This window comes from Grampus griseus, assembly GCF_964374135.1.
Source record: "Grampus griseus genome assembly, chromosome: 8".
Classification (NCBI taxonomy): domain Eukaryota; kingdom Metazoa; phylum Chordata; class Mammalia; order Artiodactyla; family Delphinidae; genus Grampus; species Grampus griseus.
In genome coordinates this window covers 105,246,182-105,261,019 of record NC_139002.1, presented here as the reverse complement: position 1 = coordinate 105,261,019, position 14,838 = coordinate 105,246,182, and the positions used below count along the sequence as shown (strand labels likewise).

The 14,838-nt window shown below is 61.2% G+C and overlaps 2 protein-coding genes and 1 pseudogene across 3 annotated transcripts; 2 read left to right on the top strand and 1 right to left on the bottom strand.

Moving 5' to 3' along the window:
* Positions 1-105: 105 nt before the first annotated feature.
* Positions 106-2,129, top strand: NUDT8 (nudix hydrolase 8; the record flags this gene model as incomplete). The annotated part of the gene is made up of 4 exons (XM_082660840.1): positions 106-299; positions 939-1,071; positions 1,645-1,722; positions 1,823-2,129. 4 exons carry the CDS (start codon positions 106-108, stop codon positions 2,048-2,050), a joined length of 633 nt encoding a protein of 210 aa, XP_082516966.1. The 3' UTR covers positions 2,051-2,129.
* A 1,276-nt stretch (positions 2,130-3,405) lies between these two features.
* Positions 3,406-8,158, top strand: LOC309826170 (double C2-like domain-containing protein gamma; annotated as a pseudogene). The gene is made up of 12 exons: positions 3,406-3,437; positions 3,968-4,042; positions 4,140-4,204; positions 4,278-4,518; positions 4,885-4,977; positions 5,052-5,123; positions 5,341-5,444; positions 5,532-5,667; positions 7,164-7,315; positions 7,423-7,504; positions 7,687-7,783; positions 7,861-8,158. The product of its transcript is annotated as a double C2-like domain-containing protein gamma (transcript).
* A 372-nt stretch (positions 8,159-8,530) lies between these two features.
* Positions 8,531-14,001, bottom strand: NDUFV1 (NADH:ubiquinone oxidoreductase core subunit V1). The gene is made up of 10 exons (XM_082661292.1): positions 13,839-14,001; positions 12,652-12,734; positions 12,408-12,578; positions 11,518-11,701; positions 10,485-10,674; positions 9,835-10,047; positions 9,525-9,691; positions 9,133-9,214; positions 8,779-8,924; positions 8,531-8,674 (listed from the first exon to the last, which is right to left on the bottom strand). The coding sequence occupies exons 1-10, from the start codon at positions 13,908-13,910 to the stop codon at positions 8,588-8,590; spliced, it is 1,395 nt and encodes a 464-aa protein (XP_082517418.1). The 5' UTR covers positions 13,911-14,001; the 3' UTR covers positions 8,531-8,587.
* Between the last annotated feature and the right edge of the window lie 837 nt (positions 14,002-14,838).

Below are 14,838 nucleotides of genomic sequence, written 5' to 3'. Positions count from 1 at the left end.
CCTGCGGGCAGACTCCTCCCACGGCCCGCCCCCCAGATTCCCGAGACACCCTGGAGTGTGCGCTCTGCCCGGTGACCTCGGTTTCCCGGCCGCGCTGGGCCGGACATGCTGCCCGACTGCCTGTCGGCGGAGGGCGAGCGGCGCTGCCGGCGGTTGCTGGCGGGGGCCACGGCCCGGCTCCGCGCGCGACCTGCGGCGGCCGCGGTTCTCGTGCCGCTGTGCTCGGTGCGTGGGGTCCCGGCGCTGCTCTACACGCTGCGGTCCAGCCGCCTGCCCGGGAGGCACAAGGGTGACGTCAGGTACACCGGCCGGGAACTCCTCTCCCTTCTAGGAAGAGGCCGCTGAACCCGGAGACCACAGGGTCGTGGGCAAGGCACTGAGCCTTTCCGAGCCTCGGTTTCCGCCTCTGTAGAATGGGTCTGGGTCTGAGAGCCCGTCAGGCAGAGGGCTATGGCGGGAGTCAGCAACCCACGTCCCTCCGCCCCGAATCTGGCGCCGCAGGTGGTCCTGCCCGGGCGCCGCGCGGATCGCTCGACACCTCGTTCAGATCTGTGTCCCCCTCCAGAAAGGCAAGACTCCGCCCCCTTCCAGCGACTACTGGGAGATTCGTGTCCCCGAGCCGAGGAAGCGCGCGGGGCGGGGTTACCTGGCTTCCCGCCCTGGCCCCGCCCCCGGCGGGAACTGGGGACACCCTAGAGTCAATGTCAGCGCCTCTGGGGCCACCATAAGCAGAGTTTGCATGTCTGAGCCCCAGGGCCTCTCTCCCTTACTCCCGTTGTTCAGGGAAGTAAACGGCCTGGAGAGGTCGTGTGGCTTGCCTAGCCCTCTCTGCAAACTAGGGGCGGAGACGTTATTTAGGTGGGTCACTGCCACAGCCTCCACCCCCACCCCTCCACGGCCCCAGCAGCCCGAGAACCAGGCTCCCTGTGCCTGTTCAGTTTCCCAGGAGGCAAGTGTGACCCCACTGACCGCGACGTGGTGCACACGGCCCTGAGGGAGACCCGCGAGGAGGTGGGCCTGGTTGTGCCTGAGGAGCACGTGTGGGGAGTCCTGAGGCCCGTGCACGACCAGGTAAGCCCGCCAGGCCCTGAAACCACCACCGGCCCTTGCCCCATTCAGCCCCTCTGCTTGCCCTGGGCTAGGAGCAGGGACCCCAGGGACAAGGAGGGTGGTCATGGACTGTGGCAGTCACGGAGTACGGTGGGGACACCTGCCTGGCAGTTGTGTTCCACCCTCACACAGCCCGTCAGGAAGGGACCAGGGGTATTTTATCCCCTTTCACGAGGGATACTGAGGCTCAGGTCCTGGGGTGGAGGTGGCTCCAGGGTGAATCAGCTCTGCTCTGCTCCGTGGACAAAGGTTGGGGAGGGCTTTGCAGGGTAGGCAGGGACTGAATGACCACTGGGAGATTTTAGGGTAGTAAAAATAAGGAAAAGCGAAGGCCCAGAGGCCTGAATGGGTCCAGTGTGTTTGGGGGGCCTGAGTCAGTCAGCGTGGCTGGAGCGAGTCCAAGGGCAGGGGCCGGGTGGACCTGGCCTGCACTGCTAAAGGCCCCTGGAGTCTTCCTCTCAGGCTCCCTGCCCCAGCCCCAAAGCCCTGTCGAGGGCGTGCCTCCCCTGACTGCCTGTCCTCCTCCTGCCTCAGCGAAAGACCACTGTGGTGCCGGTGCTGGCCGGCGTGGGCCCACTGGATCCCCAGAGCCTCAGGCCCAACCCCGATGAGGTGAGTGGGGAGATGCTGGGGTGGAGTCTGGGTCGTCCAGATGGGCGGAGGCTGCAGTGGCCAGTGCTCTGTCTACCCTCTCGCTGCCTCCTGCCCACAGGTGGATGAAGTGTTTGCACTGCCCCTGGCCCATCTGCTGCAGGAACAGAACCAGGGCTATACCCACTTCTGCCATGGTGGCCACTTCCGCTACACACTGCCTGTCTTCCTACACGGGCCACACCGGATCTGGGGGCTCACGGCCGTCATCACTGAGTTCACCCTGCAGCTGCTGGCACCTGGCATCTACCAGCCCTGCCTGGCCAGCCCTGAGCTGCCCAGGGGCTGATGACCTGGCCCTGAGCAGCCCCTGCCTTTGCCCTGCCACGCCAGCTCCACTCCAGGACTGAATAAAGAGCCTTTGCCAATTCTGTGGCGACTGCACCTTCTGCACTGGAGCCCTGACCTTGGGCAGACCCCATGGGACAGCTGGCCTCCTGGCTAGGGTGCCTCTGGATAATCACCCTGTTACTTGCTGTGCCCACTCACTGTGTGCCAGGTGCCTGGAGTCTTTTTTCTCATTTCACTCTCACCACAACCCTGTGAGATGGGGCCAACGCTGTCCCTGGCTGGTGAGACTGAGGCTCAGGGAGGGTAGACACCTTGCCCAAGGTCACCCCGGTTTGGGATTTGAACCAGGCCCTCTCTGACTCCAGAGACCAAACTCCTAGCCACTACCCTGTACGAGCTCCTGTTCCATCTTCCGTGCCTGGCTGACCATGTGCTGGGCAGTAGGCATCCAGAAAGGAGCCCTGCCTGCTACTGCAAACCTCTAACATGCCAAGCTCCCACCATGTGCCAGGTGCTATGCTGGGGTCCCATCTGTGCACCGGCCAGATGCTACTCTGCCCTCTGGGGGTGCTCAGTCTGTGGGAGATCTGAGACCAGGTCACACAGATAATCATGTGATTGTACATTAATTACTCACAGATATGTAATGGAATTATGTATCGATCATGTAAATCTCTGTGAGAGAGTTGAAGGGGTGGGCAGTCTAACCTTGACACGGTGGACTGGGCAGTATTAGGCAGGACAAGTGATAGAAAACCCCACCCACTAGCTGACTTTGCCAAAGGAAGAATGGTGATTACAAACTCCAGAGATAGACCAGCTTCAGGTATAGCTGGATCCAGGAGCTCAGGGACTCTTCTTTCCACTGTATTGGCCTCACTCTTAGGAGCATTCTCTACTCCACAGGGGTGAGAGGTGAGGAGAGGGCAACAGCTCTAGGATGGCACGGTACCAGCATCCCATCAACAGAAAACAGCTTCTCTTTCTGGGCCAGTCTATCCCAGAATTGTACTTTATTGGCCTGCTTCGGGTCACATGCCCTTCCCTGAAGCTGTCACGTGGCTGCTGGATTTGGAATTCATTGATTGGCAGGGTCTGGGGCACAGGCCTGGGGAGCAGGGTGAACCTCCTAGAGTGAGAGTAGTGAAGGTGTGGCCCCCAAAGGACCCCTGGGGAAAGACGGAAGGTTGAGCAGGTAAAGGCAGCCACGTTCCCCTGCAGAGAGTGACCTTGAGACCATAGCTAAGCGGGAGCAGGCCAGGTCAAAGGGCAAGGGAGGAAAGTCGGGGCACAAGAAGCAGCATGTGCACACAGCTTGGGGTGTTCTAGGAAACCAAGAGGGGGCTTGGGGACATGGGGGGAGGGGCCCAGCACTCGGGGCCCCAGTGAGCGGCCAAGGGGACCAGCCTCAGTGATGGGTTAGGATTTTATTCCAGGCTGGCAGAGGGGGAGAGAGGTGCCAAAGTGATCGGATTCAGGTGTTAAGAAGCTTGAGCTCCAAGGGGACCGGGTTGCGGTGGCACCCCCACCCCGTCTCTGCAGAGCCCTCCCCGCCCGCCCATCTCCCCTCCCCCCAGCCTGCCCTCCACACCCCTCCCCCTTCCCACACGCCTCCCCACACGCTCTCCCCCAACCCCTCTGTCTCACCTACCCCTTCCTCCCCACACTCCCCTCCCATTGCCCCTCATACCCCTTGTATCACCTCTGGCCCTCCAGCCTCACCTGGGAGCAGGGTCACGTGATGGCGGTAAAAATAACTCTCCGGTTGTGTGTGAATTGGGGAGGGGTTGGGGGAGAAGGAGGGAGGCTGGGCCCCAGCACTAGGGAAGGGGCCCTTGGGGTGGAGGGCAGGGAGCTGCTGGTCTCCTGGGCCCCAGAGAAGCGTTCTGAGTCCCACCCCTTCCCCCGTCCCCAGGGCCACACTCTGGCTCTCTGGGTCACCTCCGTCAGGCGGCAGCGACCCAAAGCAGATGGAGGAGCTCTCAGAGCGGTAAGTAGCCCAGCCGGCCTACCTGCCAGCCCACGGGGTCCCCCTCCCGGCTGGAGGACCCCACCCTGCCGACCTTGAACTTACACTCTGTCCTCAGGTCCCAGCTGCTGCCCAGGACCCCCCCGCCCCCCGCCAACACCCTCAGTGATGCCTCCTCGCCCTGTCTGGTTGGCCTGGTGCGGTGCCCTCATCTCCGGTGCCCAGGGGCTCCTCTGAGTGCCACCTCCATGTCCAGGCCCCCATGGCGGGCACGGTGGGCCGGGGGCGGTGAGCGTGCAGGAACACGTGGCTATTGACGTGAGCCTGGGCCCCATCCGGCCCATCCACCTCATTTCCGACTACTTCCCGCACTTCTACCCCTTCGCTGAGCCCATCCTGCACACCTGAGACCTACACCCTCCAGTGACCCCCCACCATCCACTCTGCATCCCAGTCCCAGCCGGACCCAGAGCCAGAGGGAGACTCAGACAACAGCAGTGAGTGGGCGCGGGGGACAAGGGGGACCCTCTGGGCCCAGCCCAGCCAGGATGGGGTCTGGGGCATCCCCAGGCTTCCGACCTGGGGAGGGGCAGGGCAGGAGGCATGGCACCGGGGCAGAGGTTGATGTAGAAGCTGACCTGCCGGCCACCTGCCCTTAGCCACCCTCGGCATCCTCAAGTTCACGCTTCTTTTTTTTTTTTTTTTTGCAGTACGCAGGCCTCTCACTGCTGTGGCTTCTCCCGTTGCGGAGCACAGGCTCCGGACGCGCAGGCTCAGCGGCCATGGCTCATGGGCCCAGCCGCTCCGTGGCATGTGGGATCTGCCCGGACCGGGGCACGAACCCGTGTCCCCTGCATTGGCAGGTGGACTCTCAACCACTGCGCCACCAGGGAAGCCCCACGCTTCTTTTTGACACAGACAGTAGAACACTGCACTGCACAGCTCACCGGGCCAAGGTGAGGATGGGGTGGCATCCCTGGGTCCCAGGTGTGGGCCCTGGGCCTGTCCCACATCCACTGTCTCTTCCCAGGGCCTCAAGCCACCGGCCTCGGGCTCCGTGGACACCTATGTCAAAGCCAACCTGCTGCCTGGGGCCAGCAAGGTGAGGGTGAGACACAGGCCCCTACTGCTGTCCCTTGGCCGCACACCCAGCCTGGAACACCCACCTGGCCTGCCATGCCCCTCTTCCCCAAGGCCTCGACCTCAGACAGGGAGCCCCCCGTTGCTGGGATGTGCAACTAGAGGCTATATGAGGGAGGGGGACCAGGCTGGGGCCCTGGGGCCCGACAAGGCTCTGACCCTCCCTGCTCAGCCCCCAGGCCAGCCAGCTGCGGACACGCATGGTTCGGGGCACAAGGGGGGCCTGTCTGGGAGGAGGCACTCATGGCTTCACCCTCCAGGACACCCGGCGCAACACCCTGTGGTGAGGATAGGGCCTGGGCCACAAGGGGGCAGGGCCGAGGTGGGGGTGAGGGCTTGCCTGGCCAGGTCTGACCTGCGTGGCCACCAGGCTGTGCGTCTGGGAGGACCCACAGCTGCAGCAACGGCGGCGGGCGCCTCCCCTGCGGGAGCTGCGGGTGCCCCTGGGGAAGCTGGTGCCCAACCAAGCCAGGAGCTTCGATGTGTGTCTGGAGAGGCGGAGGCTGGTGAGTGGGCTGGTGCACAGGGTGGGGCATGCAGGGAGGGAGACCTGGGCAGTGTGCAGCCAAGGGGACCGGGCTCTCTGCTCTTTCAGACCAAGAGGCCCAAGAGCCTGGACACACCACGTGGCATGTCTCTGTATGAGGAGGTGGGTGGGACGGCGGATTCCAGCGAGGACTGGGGGGGCAGGTCTGGGCTGGCCCAGGCTGAAGTGTGTCAGGCAGGGATTGATGTGGGCCAGACAGGGGTCCAGGCCCAGGCAGGCTTGGAGAAACTGAGGCCATCTCGCTCACCGGCCCTGTGAGCGCTCATAGTCTCAGGGAACAGCCAGGCCCCAGGGGCTGGGCAGAGGGTGACTTCCCCTGCCAGGGCAGCCCAGGGGAGCTGTGGGGCACTGGCACAAGCCCTCAGGGGGCAGAGACACAGGCCAGCTTGAGGCAGAGGCTGGAGCCAGTGGGATTTGTCCCTGGCCTGAGCTGGGAGGGCAGGTCAAGGTCCGGGAGAGAATGGATATGGTGGGGCTGCACGGCTGCTAGGTCTGCCCGACTACCACACTTCTGGGGCTGGTAGTCATAAACACAGGCCCTTGGCAGGAGGCAGCGATGGTGACCGCAGGGGATTTGCAATAGGAAACCAAAGACCTGGGCAGAACCCCTGCAGCCCAGCAGGCCCCCGGCACCTCCAAGGCTGAGGCAGGGCCCTCCGCAGCTCCTCCGGGCCAGAGGGCCAGGTGCTGCTGCCCCGCCCCCTAGTGGAGCCGCATGTTGCTGTGACTGTCAGTCAGTCAAGGCGAAGCTGCGGAGCCCTACTGGGTGGGGCAGGGACCCGCCACAAGCACTTCCTGGCCCAGACCCCGCACAGCAGCCCCTTGGCTCACGGAGCACTCCGTTACTGAGAGCTGAACGCCAGCAAGGTGGCTGGGCTTTCGGCAAATCAAATCTCTCGTTAAGTGTGGGAGAAGCACATTCTCTCCAAGGCATCCTTGCAAGTCCTTTGGAAGCACCAGGGGCCAAGTGTGGCAAAGGATGTTCAGAATCTGGCCGCTTGGGCTGCGGGGTGTGAGGAGGGTGGGCTTTGTAGCTGAACAGACCTGTATGTCCTTGGGTAGAGAACAGCCTCTTGGAGCTGCTTCTGTGGCACCAGGCTTACCCTGCGGGAGGGTGGTGATGGGTACCTAATGGCAGGCCACCTAGGAAGCTCCTAGCATGTTTGTGGCCCTTAGGGACATCAGTTCCCTTTCCCTCCATGACAAAGATGCCCCGAACTGGCCAGTCACGTGGCCTGGCGTCCCCTTCTCAGGCCCTGGAGGATAGAGCTGAGCTGGAAGTTTCCTTCCAGGGCACTAAGCCAGTGATTGTTTTTGTAAATTGAATCATGAAATCAAACCACTGGCCCCTGACTTCTCTGCAGCCAGTTTGCATTCTCACGTCCAGGCCAGCACTGGTGGGTGGTGGGCTACGGGCCACACGGGAGCTGACCCCAAGCCTACCCCCTGCCCGAGGTGGAGGCTGAGGTAGCCGGGGAGGAGCGTGGGCGCGTCCTGCTGTCACTGTGCTACAGCTCTCAGCGGGGCAGCCTGCTGGTGGGTGTGCTGCGCTGTGCCCCCCTCGCCCCCATGGATGCCAACGGCTACTCGGACCCCTTCGTCCGCCTGTGAGTGTGAAAAGGGGTGGACAGGTGGACAGTGAGGGTTCCTCTGAGCCGCTCGGGGCTCAGCTCTCCAGGGCCACACCTAAGCTGACCCCGTTCTTCCCGATCAGTTACCTGCATCCGAATGGAGGGAAGAAATCGAAATATAAGACCAGTGTTCAGAAGAAGACCCTGAACCCTGAGTTCAACGAGGTAGGCCAGGGCTGGGGGGAGGCAGTCCTGGCTGCTGGGGGTGGGAGGAGGGGGGTCAACATCCTGCTTCTGAGAGCACAGGCCCCAGCTACCCTGAGCCATTCACCTGTCTGAGTCTGTTTCTGAGGCTGTGAAGGACCCAAGGCTGCCTCCCTCCTGCCTTTCTGCCCCCTTCCCTGCAGGAATTCTTCTGCACAGGCCCACGGGAGGAGCTGGCGCAGAAGACACTGCTGGTGTCTGTGTGGGATTATGACCTGGGCACAGCTGGCGACTTCACTGGTGAGTGGGAATGTCGGGGAGCTGGGGGGTGGGCCCAATGGACTCCCACACGGCTCCTGACCTGTCCCCCAACCCAGGCGGGGTGCAGCTGAGTAGCCAGGCCAGCGGGGAGCACCAGCAGCACTGGCGCGAAGGGCTGGGCCGCACTGACCACCAGCTGGAGCCGTGGCACCCGCTGGACGGCGCGCGCCTCCAGCTCAGCGAGTAGCGGGGGCACCCGGCCTGGCCCTGCCCACCGCCTGTCCCCGACACTGACCCGCAGCCGCCTCCATGGAGCTGCGAGGACCTGGGGCTGCCTCACCCACCATGTCCACCCCTAGTCAATTGCTTCCTTCCTTCCCCCGTTTCAAATTCACCCCACTGCCAAATCATGAAGCAAGAATAAACCTCTCCTCCAAACCAGACCGGACAGCCGGTTCTTTCCCTGCCCATCGCCTCACAGAGCAGACTGGGCCCTGTCCTCCTTGCTCCCATCCTCCAGAGGCCTTCACTGGGCCAGGCCCAGGTCTGCACCCCAGGCCACAGTTTCCCCCTCCCCACCCGCTTCTTGCACTGAGGGGTCAATGCTCAGGATGGTCTATGACAGACTGACGCACAGGAGGCCAAGTGTAAATTCACAACGAAAACTTGTGCTGACCTATCCCTCCCAAACCTCCACCTCCGTCTGGGAAACAAGCCTCCAGGAATAATGGGCCGCAGAGGCAGAGTGAAGAGCAAGGCCACAGAAAAGACGCACCGAGTGGGCAGCACTTGCTTTATTGTCCAGCCGTCCAGGCAGATGGATGCCGGCCCAGCGCGGCGGGCTCAGGAAGCGGCTTGCCTGGCCTGGTGCTGCTGGGCGAACCGCTGCATCCGCTCCTCGAGCTCCGGCCGGAAGTGTCGGATCAGGCCCTGGGGGTGAGGGTCAGGGTGCTGGGTGCAGCAGGGCCTGAAAATCCCCCAACGCCCGGGCTCTCAGCACCGCCCCCAGCACCACGCAGCAGGGCAGCGAGTACCTGCACGGGCCAGGCAGCTCCGTCGCCCAGAGCACAAATGGTGTGGCCCTCTATCTGCTTGCTGATCTCCCACAGGGAGTCGATCTCAGCCGGCCGGGCGTCCCCCTTCACAAAGCGGGCCATCACCTTGTTCATCCAGTCCACACCTGGGCCGTGGCAGCAAGAGAGGGCCTGGTGATCTCCCTAAGCCGGGGTGCGGGGGGATGGAACTCGAGGGGTGCGGGCCACAGGGAGGGTGGGGCTCAGAGCAGCCACAGCAGGCTGGGAAGCAGCAGCTGTTTATTCAGGGTCCAGTGCCCGGCCCAGGCCTGGCGCGAGCCACAGAGAAAGCCCCAGCCTGCCCAGCGCGCTTACCCTCGCGGCATGGGGTGCACTGGCCACAGCTCTCGTGCTTGTAGAACTCGATGAGGCGGGCGATGGCTTTCACGATATCCGTCTGGGGAGACAAGGGACAGTGAGGAGGCACCCAAGGCCTGAGCCTCAGCGCCCCCCGGCGGCACACCCTCCTGATTCCAGCGGCACTCTGGCTGTCTCCTCCCCCTGCCGTGGGCATCCCGCCCCGCCCAGGCTCCACGGGCGTGTCCCCCAGAGAAGCCTTGCTCCCCACCTCTCCCACCTCACTGTATCTCAGGTGACACGAACCAGGACCCAAGAGCTGGCAGGAGTTCTCCGAGAGGCCCCGGAAGGGTTACTAACCAGGCTGGCATAAGGCAGGGACTGGGTGGGGAGCATGGGCCAACCCTTACCGAGCGGTCCATGACGATCACAGCAGCCGTGCCCAGGCCCGTCTGCGCCTGCACCAGCGCATCGAAGTCCATCAGCACCGTCTCACACACGGACTTGGGGATCAGTGGGGTGGACGAGCCGCCAGGAATCACAGCAAGGAGGTTGTCCCAGCCACCCGTGACACCCCCTGGGGCCCCAGTCAGTCCCCAAAAGGATGGATGGTCAGGGCTGGGGCCGGCACACCTGCCTAGCCCTGAGCCCAGGACCTCTGCTAGCCCCAGCCCCAGCTCCTGAGGCTCTCCCACCCTGCTGGCTGGCCCCAGGCCTCACCGGCATGCTTTTCGATCAGTTCCTTCAGCGGTACAGACATCTCCTCCTCCACGGTGCAAGGGTGGTTGACGTGGCCAGAGATGTTGAACAGCTTGGTGCCTGAGTTGCGTTCGCGGCCAAAGCTGGCAAACCACGCACCCCCTCGGCGGCAGATGGTAGGGGACACGGCCACTGTCTCCACGTTGGCCACGGTTGTAGGGCAGCCGAACACTCCTGTGGGGGCAATGGGATGAGAAATCGGTGGCTTCCAGTGGGTGGGGACAGGTTGCGGCGGGTTTCCTGGCAATGGGGTATGTCCAGGGTCCTGCTCCGGTGGCAGAGAGCCCTGCTTTCACCCCTTGTTATTCTCGTCCCCCACCGGACCCCAGATTCCAGCAGGAGCTGCGCTGCCTTTTCACCGTCCTGCCCCGAGTTCCCGGAAGGTTCGAGAGGACTTGGGTATCTGACATGGGAGCTGAGGCAGGATGAGGGACTGCAGGTGGCACTGGTGGAGCCTCTATGTTGTTCCCACCCTGCTCTGTGTGTCAGGCGCCCAGTGCAGAAGGGACTCAGAAATTCCCTAAGAATGACCAGTGGGGACCTGAAAACAGATCCTGGACTCCACAGGACACAGGACAAGGCCCAGGATCGGGCCAGGTGCCAGGTCTTACCCACGTCTGCAGGGAAGGGAGGCTTTAGGCGGGGCTTGCCCTGCTTGCCCTCGATGGACTCGATGAGCGCTGTCTCCTCCCCGCAAATGTAGGCCCCAGCCCCACGCACCACAAACACGTCGAAATCATAGCCGGAGCCGCAGGCATTCTTGCCAATCAGACCAGCCTCGTAGGCCTCTCGGATGGCTACCTGTGGGACAGGGGTGTGAGGACACGGTCCCCAAGGGCCCAGGAACTCTGTGTGTGGGAGGGAGGGGCACTGGCCCAGTGAGCCCATCACCAAGGTCCAGAGCAAAAGCTCCCTCTGGACACAAGCAGAGGACGCTCTGGGAGGGGGTGGGGGTTTTTACGATGCATGTGCTACTTCTGTAATAACATTTAACAAATTCTCCAACTATATGTATTTTTAAAGACTTTAGGACAATAATGAAAATTTCAGCAAGTAGTTTCTCCAGGTGGTGGATCTGTGGGAGAGTTTCCTTTTGTGTGTGTGTGGTTTCCTATCTTCATAATGAACAAGTACTGCTTCTGAGTAGAAGAAAAGACCCTGGAGGCTTATTTTTAAATATGTAATAATAATAATAATAACACTTACACATAATGCTACCATGTGCCAGGTTATTACTCCCACATCCTTCATCACTGTTGTGTAGCAGCCTAATAGAAAGGTGAGGCTTTGGCCCTGGACCGATTACTACAGGCATCACTGAGCTGAAAATTACTGAAATGACCCCTTGACCCTCCAGGAAAAATGCCCATATGGGAGTTCTCCAGCCTACCCCTTCCCCAGGAGTCATGGAGCCCTGGAAAGTCATGGAGCCCAAGCAGAAGCTCTGGAACATACAGAAAGAGACAGAGGCATCGGGGGCCACGTCCCATTCAGGACACAAGGCATGCAGGAGTGATCACCACTCTCCTAGTGCGACCCCAGACAGATCAGGAGCTAAAATCTAAGAACAACTCTGCCTAGGATTGGGGCATGTAAGTGCACACTGAGCACCTTCTCCTCTGTTGACGCCCCACCTCTGCCCACCTGTAGATTGGACGCCTCATTGTAGAATTCCCCGCGGATGTAGATGTAGGCGGCACGGGCACCCATGGCCCGGCCCCCCACTAGGCAGCCTTCCACCAGCTTGTGGGGATCGTGGCGCATGATCTCCCGGTCCTTGCAGGTGCCCGGCTCCCCCTCATCCGCGTTCACCACCAGATACTTGGGCCTGTGGGGGCCAGCAGGTCAGTCAGGCTACAGGGCCACCAGGGTTGGGCCTTCAACCACATGCCACCCCACTCCACCCAGGGAAGCCTCCTCTGACAGCCAATCCCTCTTTGTCCTCCTGACATGTTCCCAGGGGCTCTGCTTGCTCACCACCAATGACAGGGAGCTCACTGCCTATTCCGTATTTGGGTGGGTATGACCACAGGAAAAATCTTTGCTTTCCCAAGAGCCCCAATCTGCTTTTGGTCACAAAGAGCATTCTGTGAACCTCCACCGTATCTCTGGAGCCAAAAGGAGGCAAAATAGCTGACATTCAGCCTTTGCTTTCTAGGGTCCAACCACAGTGCAGGCCAAAAGCTGTACGAACATTATCTCTTTCATCCCTGCACGATATAATATCCACTTACAGAACAGAAACCTGAGGTTCGGAAAGGCCAGGAGACTGCCCAAAGATATATGACTAAAAGGCAGAGCTAAGCATTGACCAGTTAAGTCTGACTGAGTCAAAGTTTTGTGTCGATTCTGCTTCCCCCCCAGTATCCCCTGAGGAAGACCAGAGAGAACTGGATCCCACCTACCTGAGCTCTGGTTATGTTTTCCCATTTCATTCACTCTTAGTTTCCAAGGAAACAGCCCAAAGGCCCAGGTAAGCCACAGCCACCCCCAAGGTCTCTCCTGAAACCCCATTTCTGCCTGCCTACACACACCTGCCATCTGAGGGCTTATTCATGAAGCTCCATTTAAGGCCAGTTGGGAAGCCAGCACCTCCACGGCCCCGCAAGCCCGACGTCTTGACCTCACCCAGGATCCAGTCAGGCCCCTTCAGCAGAATCTCCTTTGTCTTGTACCAGTCACCTCGACTCTGGGCACCTTTCAGCCTGGACAGAGTGGGGAAGGCAGTAAGGGGGAGGCCCTGCCTCGGGAACCACCAGCCTAAGGGCACCATCTCACCTCCAGTCATGGCGGCCATACAGGTTGGTGAAGATCCGGTCTTCATCCTTCAGCGAGCCAAATGAGGTTTTCTTGGGCGCTGTCTGCGGACACAGAGGGTCAGCAGGCCCAGCAGGGCTCTGAGGTCATGAGGGGCCAGGCCAGAAGGTACAGAGTTTTGAGTCCCCCTGATTGGAGAGGGCTGGGCTGGGAGGAGAGCAGGGGCCTAAGCCTCAGAACCCTTCATAGCATCATAGCTGCCATCATCACTTAGTAAGCACTTCCTGTTAGCAGGCACGAAACTAAGTTTTCTATATCCAAGACCCCATTTCATCCTCATAACCTTGAGACAGGAACGATTTCCTCCATTGTACAGAAGAGGAAACTGAGGCTCAGAGCAAACTGAGCTTATGAAAGGCACACAGCCCAAAGGAGCAGATGGAATCTAAGCTCAGGTGTGTCCGTGGCCAAAGCCCACACCTGAACTGTGCACAGCACATACTACACCCCCCCGAGCCCAGTGTGATGCTATGTCCATTTACTTGCCTGGCTGTGCTGCTGGACCAAAACTTGGTTAGGCCAAAGCCTTGTGTTACTAAACTCTGCTGGCGACAAAATGCACTTTCGGAAGGAAAAGAAATGCCTCACTGCGGCTGGGACACAAGATGACGGAGGGAGACCCGCTCGGGATAAAACTGTTGAGGCGAGGTGGGTCTGGAATTCCACGTGACCCAGTGAGGAGCACCCCAGCTGAGGGCTAAGGGGACCTGGCTTCCAGACACCCAACCCCTTAAAAGCCAATATGGGGATCGGAGCGCTGAACGAAGAATGAGGAGGCGCACGGCCCTCTCCAAAGCTATTGTCTGCATCTGTAAAATGGGTCAGTGGCCCCTTCACGCCCTACAAAGCTGTGGCGGGAAAGGAATGAGATAAGGACACTTTGCCACCTGCAAAATTTTCCGTTAAGTCGCGCGGCTGTTAAATAAGGGAAGCCAAGGGGCCAGAGGGCTGGGGGCGGGGTGAGTCAGCCTCCCGTTTGGACCCGTTCCCCTTCTACACCCAAGCCGGATCGGCAACCTTCCTGCCGGACTGGGGAGATGAGAATGTTCTCCAGAAGGCATTACAGACCCAAGGGATGGAGCGCGCACAGGCGCGGCAGCGAGAGCCGGCCCGCGAGCACCCCTGGCCCGAGCCAGGTCAGGCCTCACCGTATCGCCGCTGAATCGCACAGACACCCGTGCGGGGAGCGACCCGCCGAGCAGCCGCCGTGCTGCCAGCATCGCGGGGACCAAGCCGGTCAGCTCCAGCTGTCACCTTCACGGCCCTGAGGCTGAGGAACCGGCGCGACCTAGACGCTAGGCGGCGCACAGGAAGAACGTCACGCGCCCTGGCGCCAGCGGCGCGCCGAAACTTCCCTGCACCACTCCCGCCCCGCCCTTGGCCCCGCCTCCTCGTAGGAGGGCGGAGAGGCCGGAAATGCCCTGTCTGGCGCTGAGGCTGCTGGGAGATGCAGTCCCGCGGGCTTTCGGACCGCCTTTCTCCCTTCGCGGGATTGGTATTTACTCTCTTGCTCGCCCGCGCTGCTCCATCACATTAGCCCGTGGACCCTCAGCCTTTCAATCCCCAAGTAAACAAACCTCGCATGTCACCTTCTGCTGGTTCTGGTGTTTTCTGCAAGTTCCACATTTCGCGTGCTCTTGTTGTATGCACAAGCGTATAGGGGAAGGAGGAGAAATCAGATCGGTGACAGCCCGACCCTCATGACCGCCTTGTAATTATTCTGTCCCCGTCCAAGCCCTCCCAGACTATGATTTTCCCCTCACCCACTACGGGCACCCCTGGGCTCAGAAAAGGATTGCTCATTAGCCGCAGGGAGCCGCGGCAGACTGGGGGTTGTTGGCGGAGGTCTCCCCGGAGGAGGTGTGTCTAGAGTCCTAGGTTGGGGTGAGGCCAAGAGGGTGGAGATAGTCAGTGGGTGGCACATCCTCTTGCTGTAGTGCTGCTACACTCTCCCAGCCATTCCTTCCTCAGCCCCTGTCAGGAGAGGTTGGCACCTGATGCGCCCGCACAAAATCCTGGAGCGGCTCCTACTGCCTCGGCAACCTGGCATTTAAGGACTCAGCCGCTATCGTGCAGGTCGTCAGGCCCAGGCCACATCATGCCCACTCTTCACAGGACCTCTTCCTCTTGGGGTTTTAGGGCATTTCT

Excerpts from the sequence above, each read along its gene's own strand:
- NDUFV1 (XM_082661292.1), bottom strand. The coding sequence starts at position 13,910 with ATGCTGGCAGCACGGCGGCTGCTCGGCGGGTCGCTCCCCGCACGGGTG. Across the intron at positions 12,735-13,838 it reads TGCGATTCAGCGGCGATACG|ACAGCGCCCAAGAAAACCTC; the intron begins GTGAGGCCTGAC and ends CTGTGTCCGCAG. Across the intron at positions 10,675-11,517 it reads ATGAGGCGTCCAATCTACAG|GTAGCCATCCGAGAGGCCTA; the intron begins GTGGGCAGAGGT and ends CCTGTCCCACAG.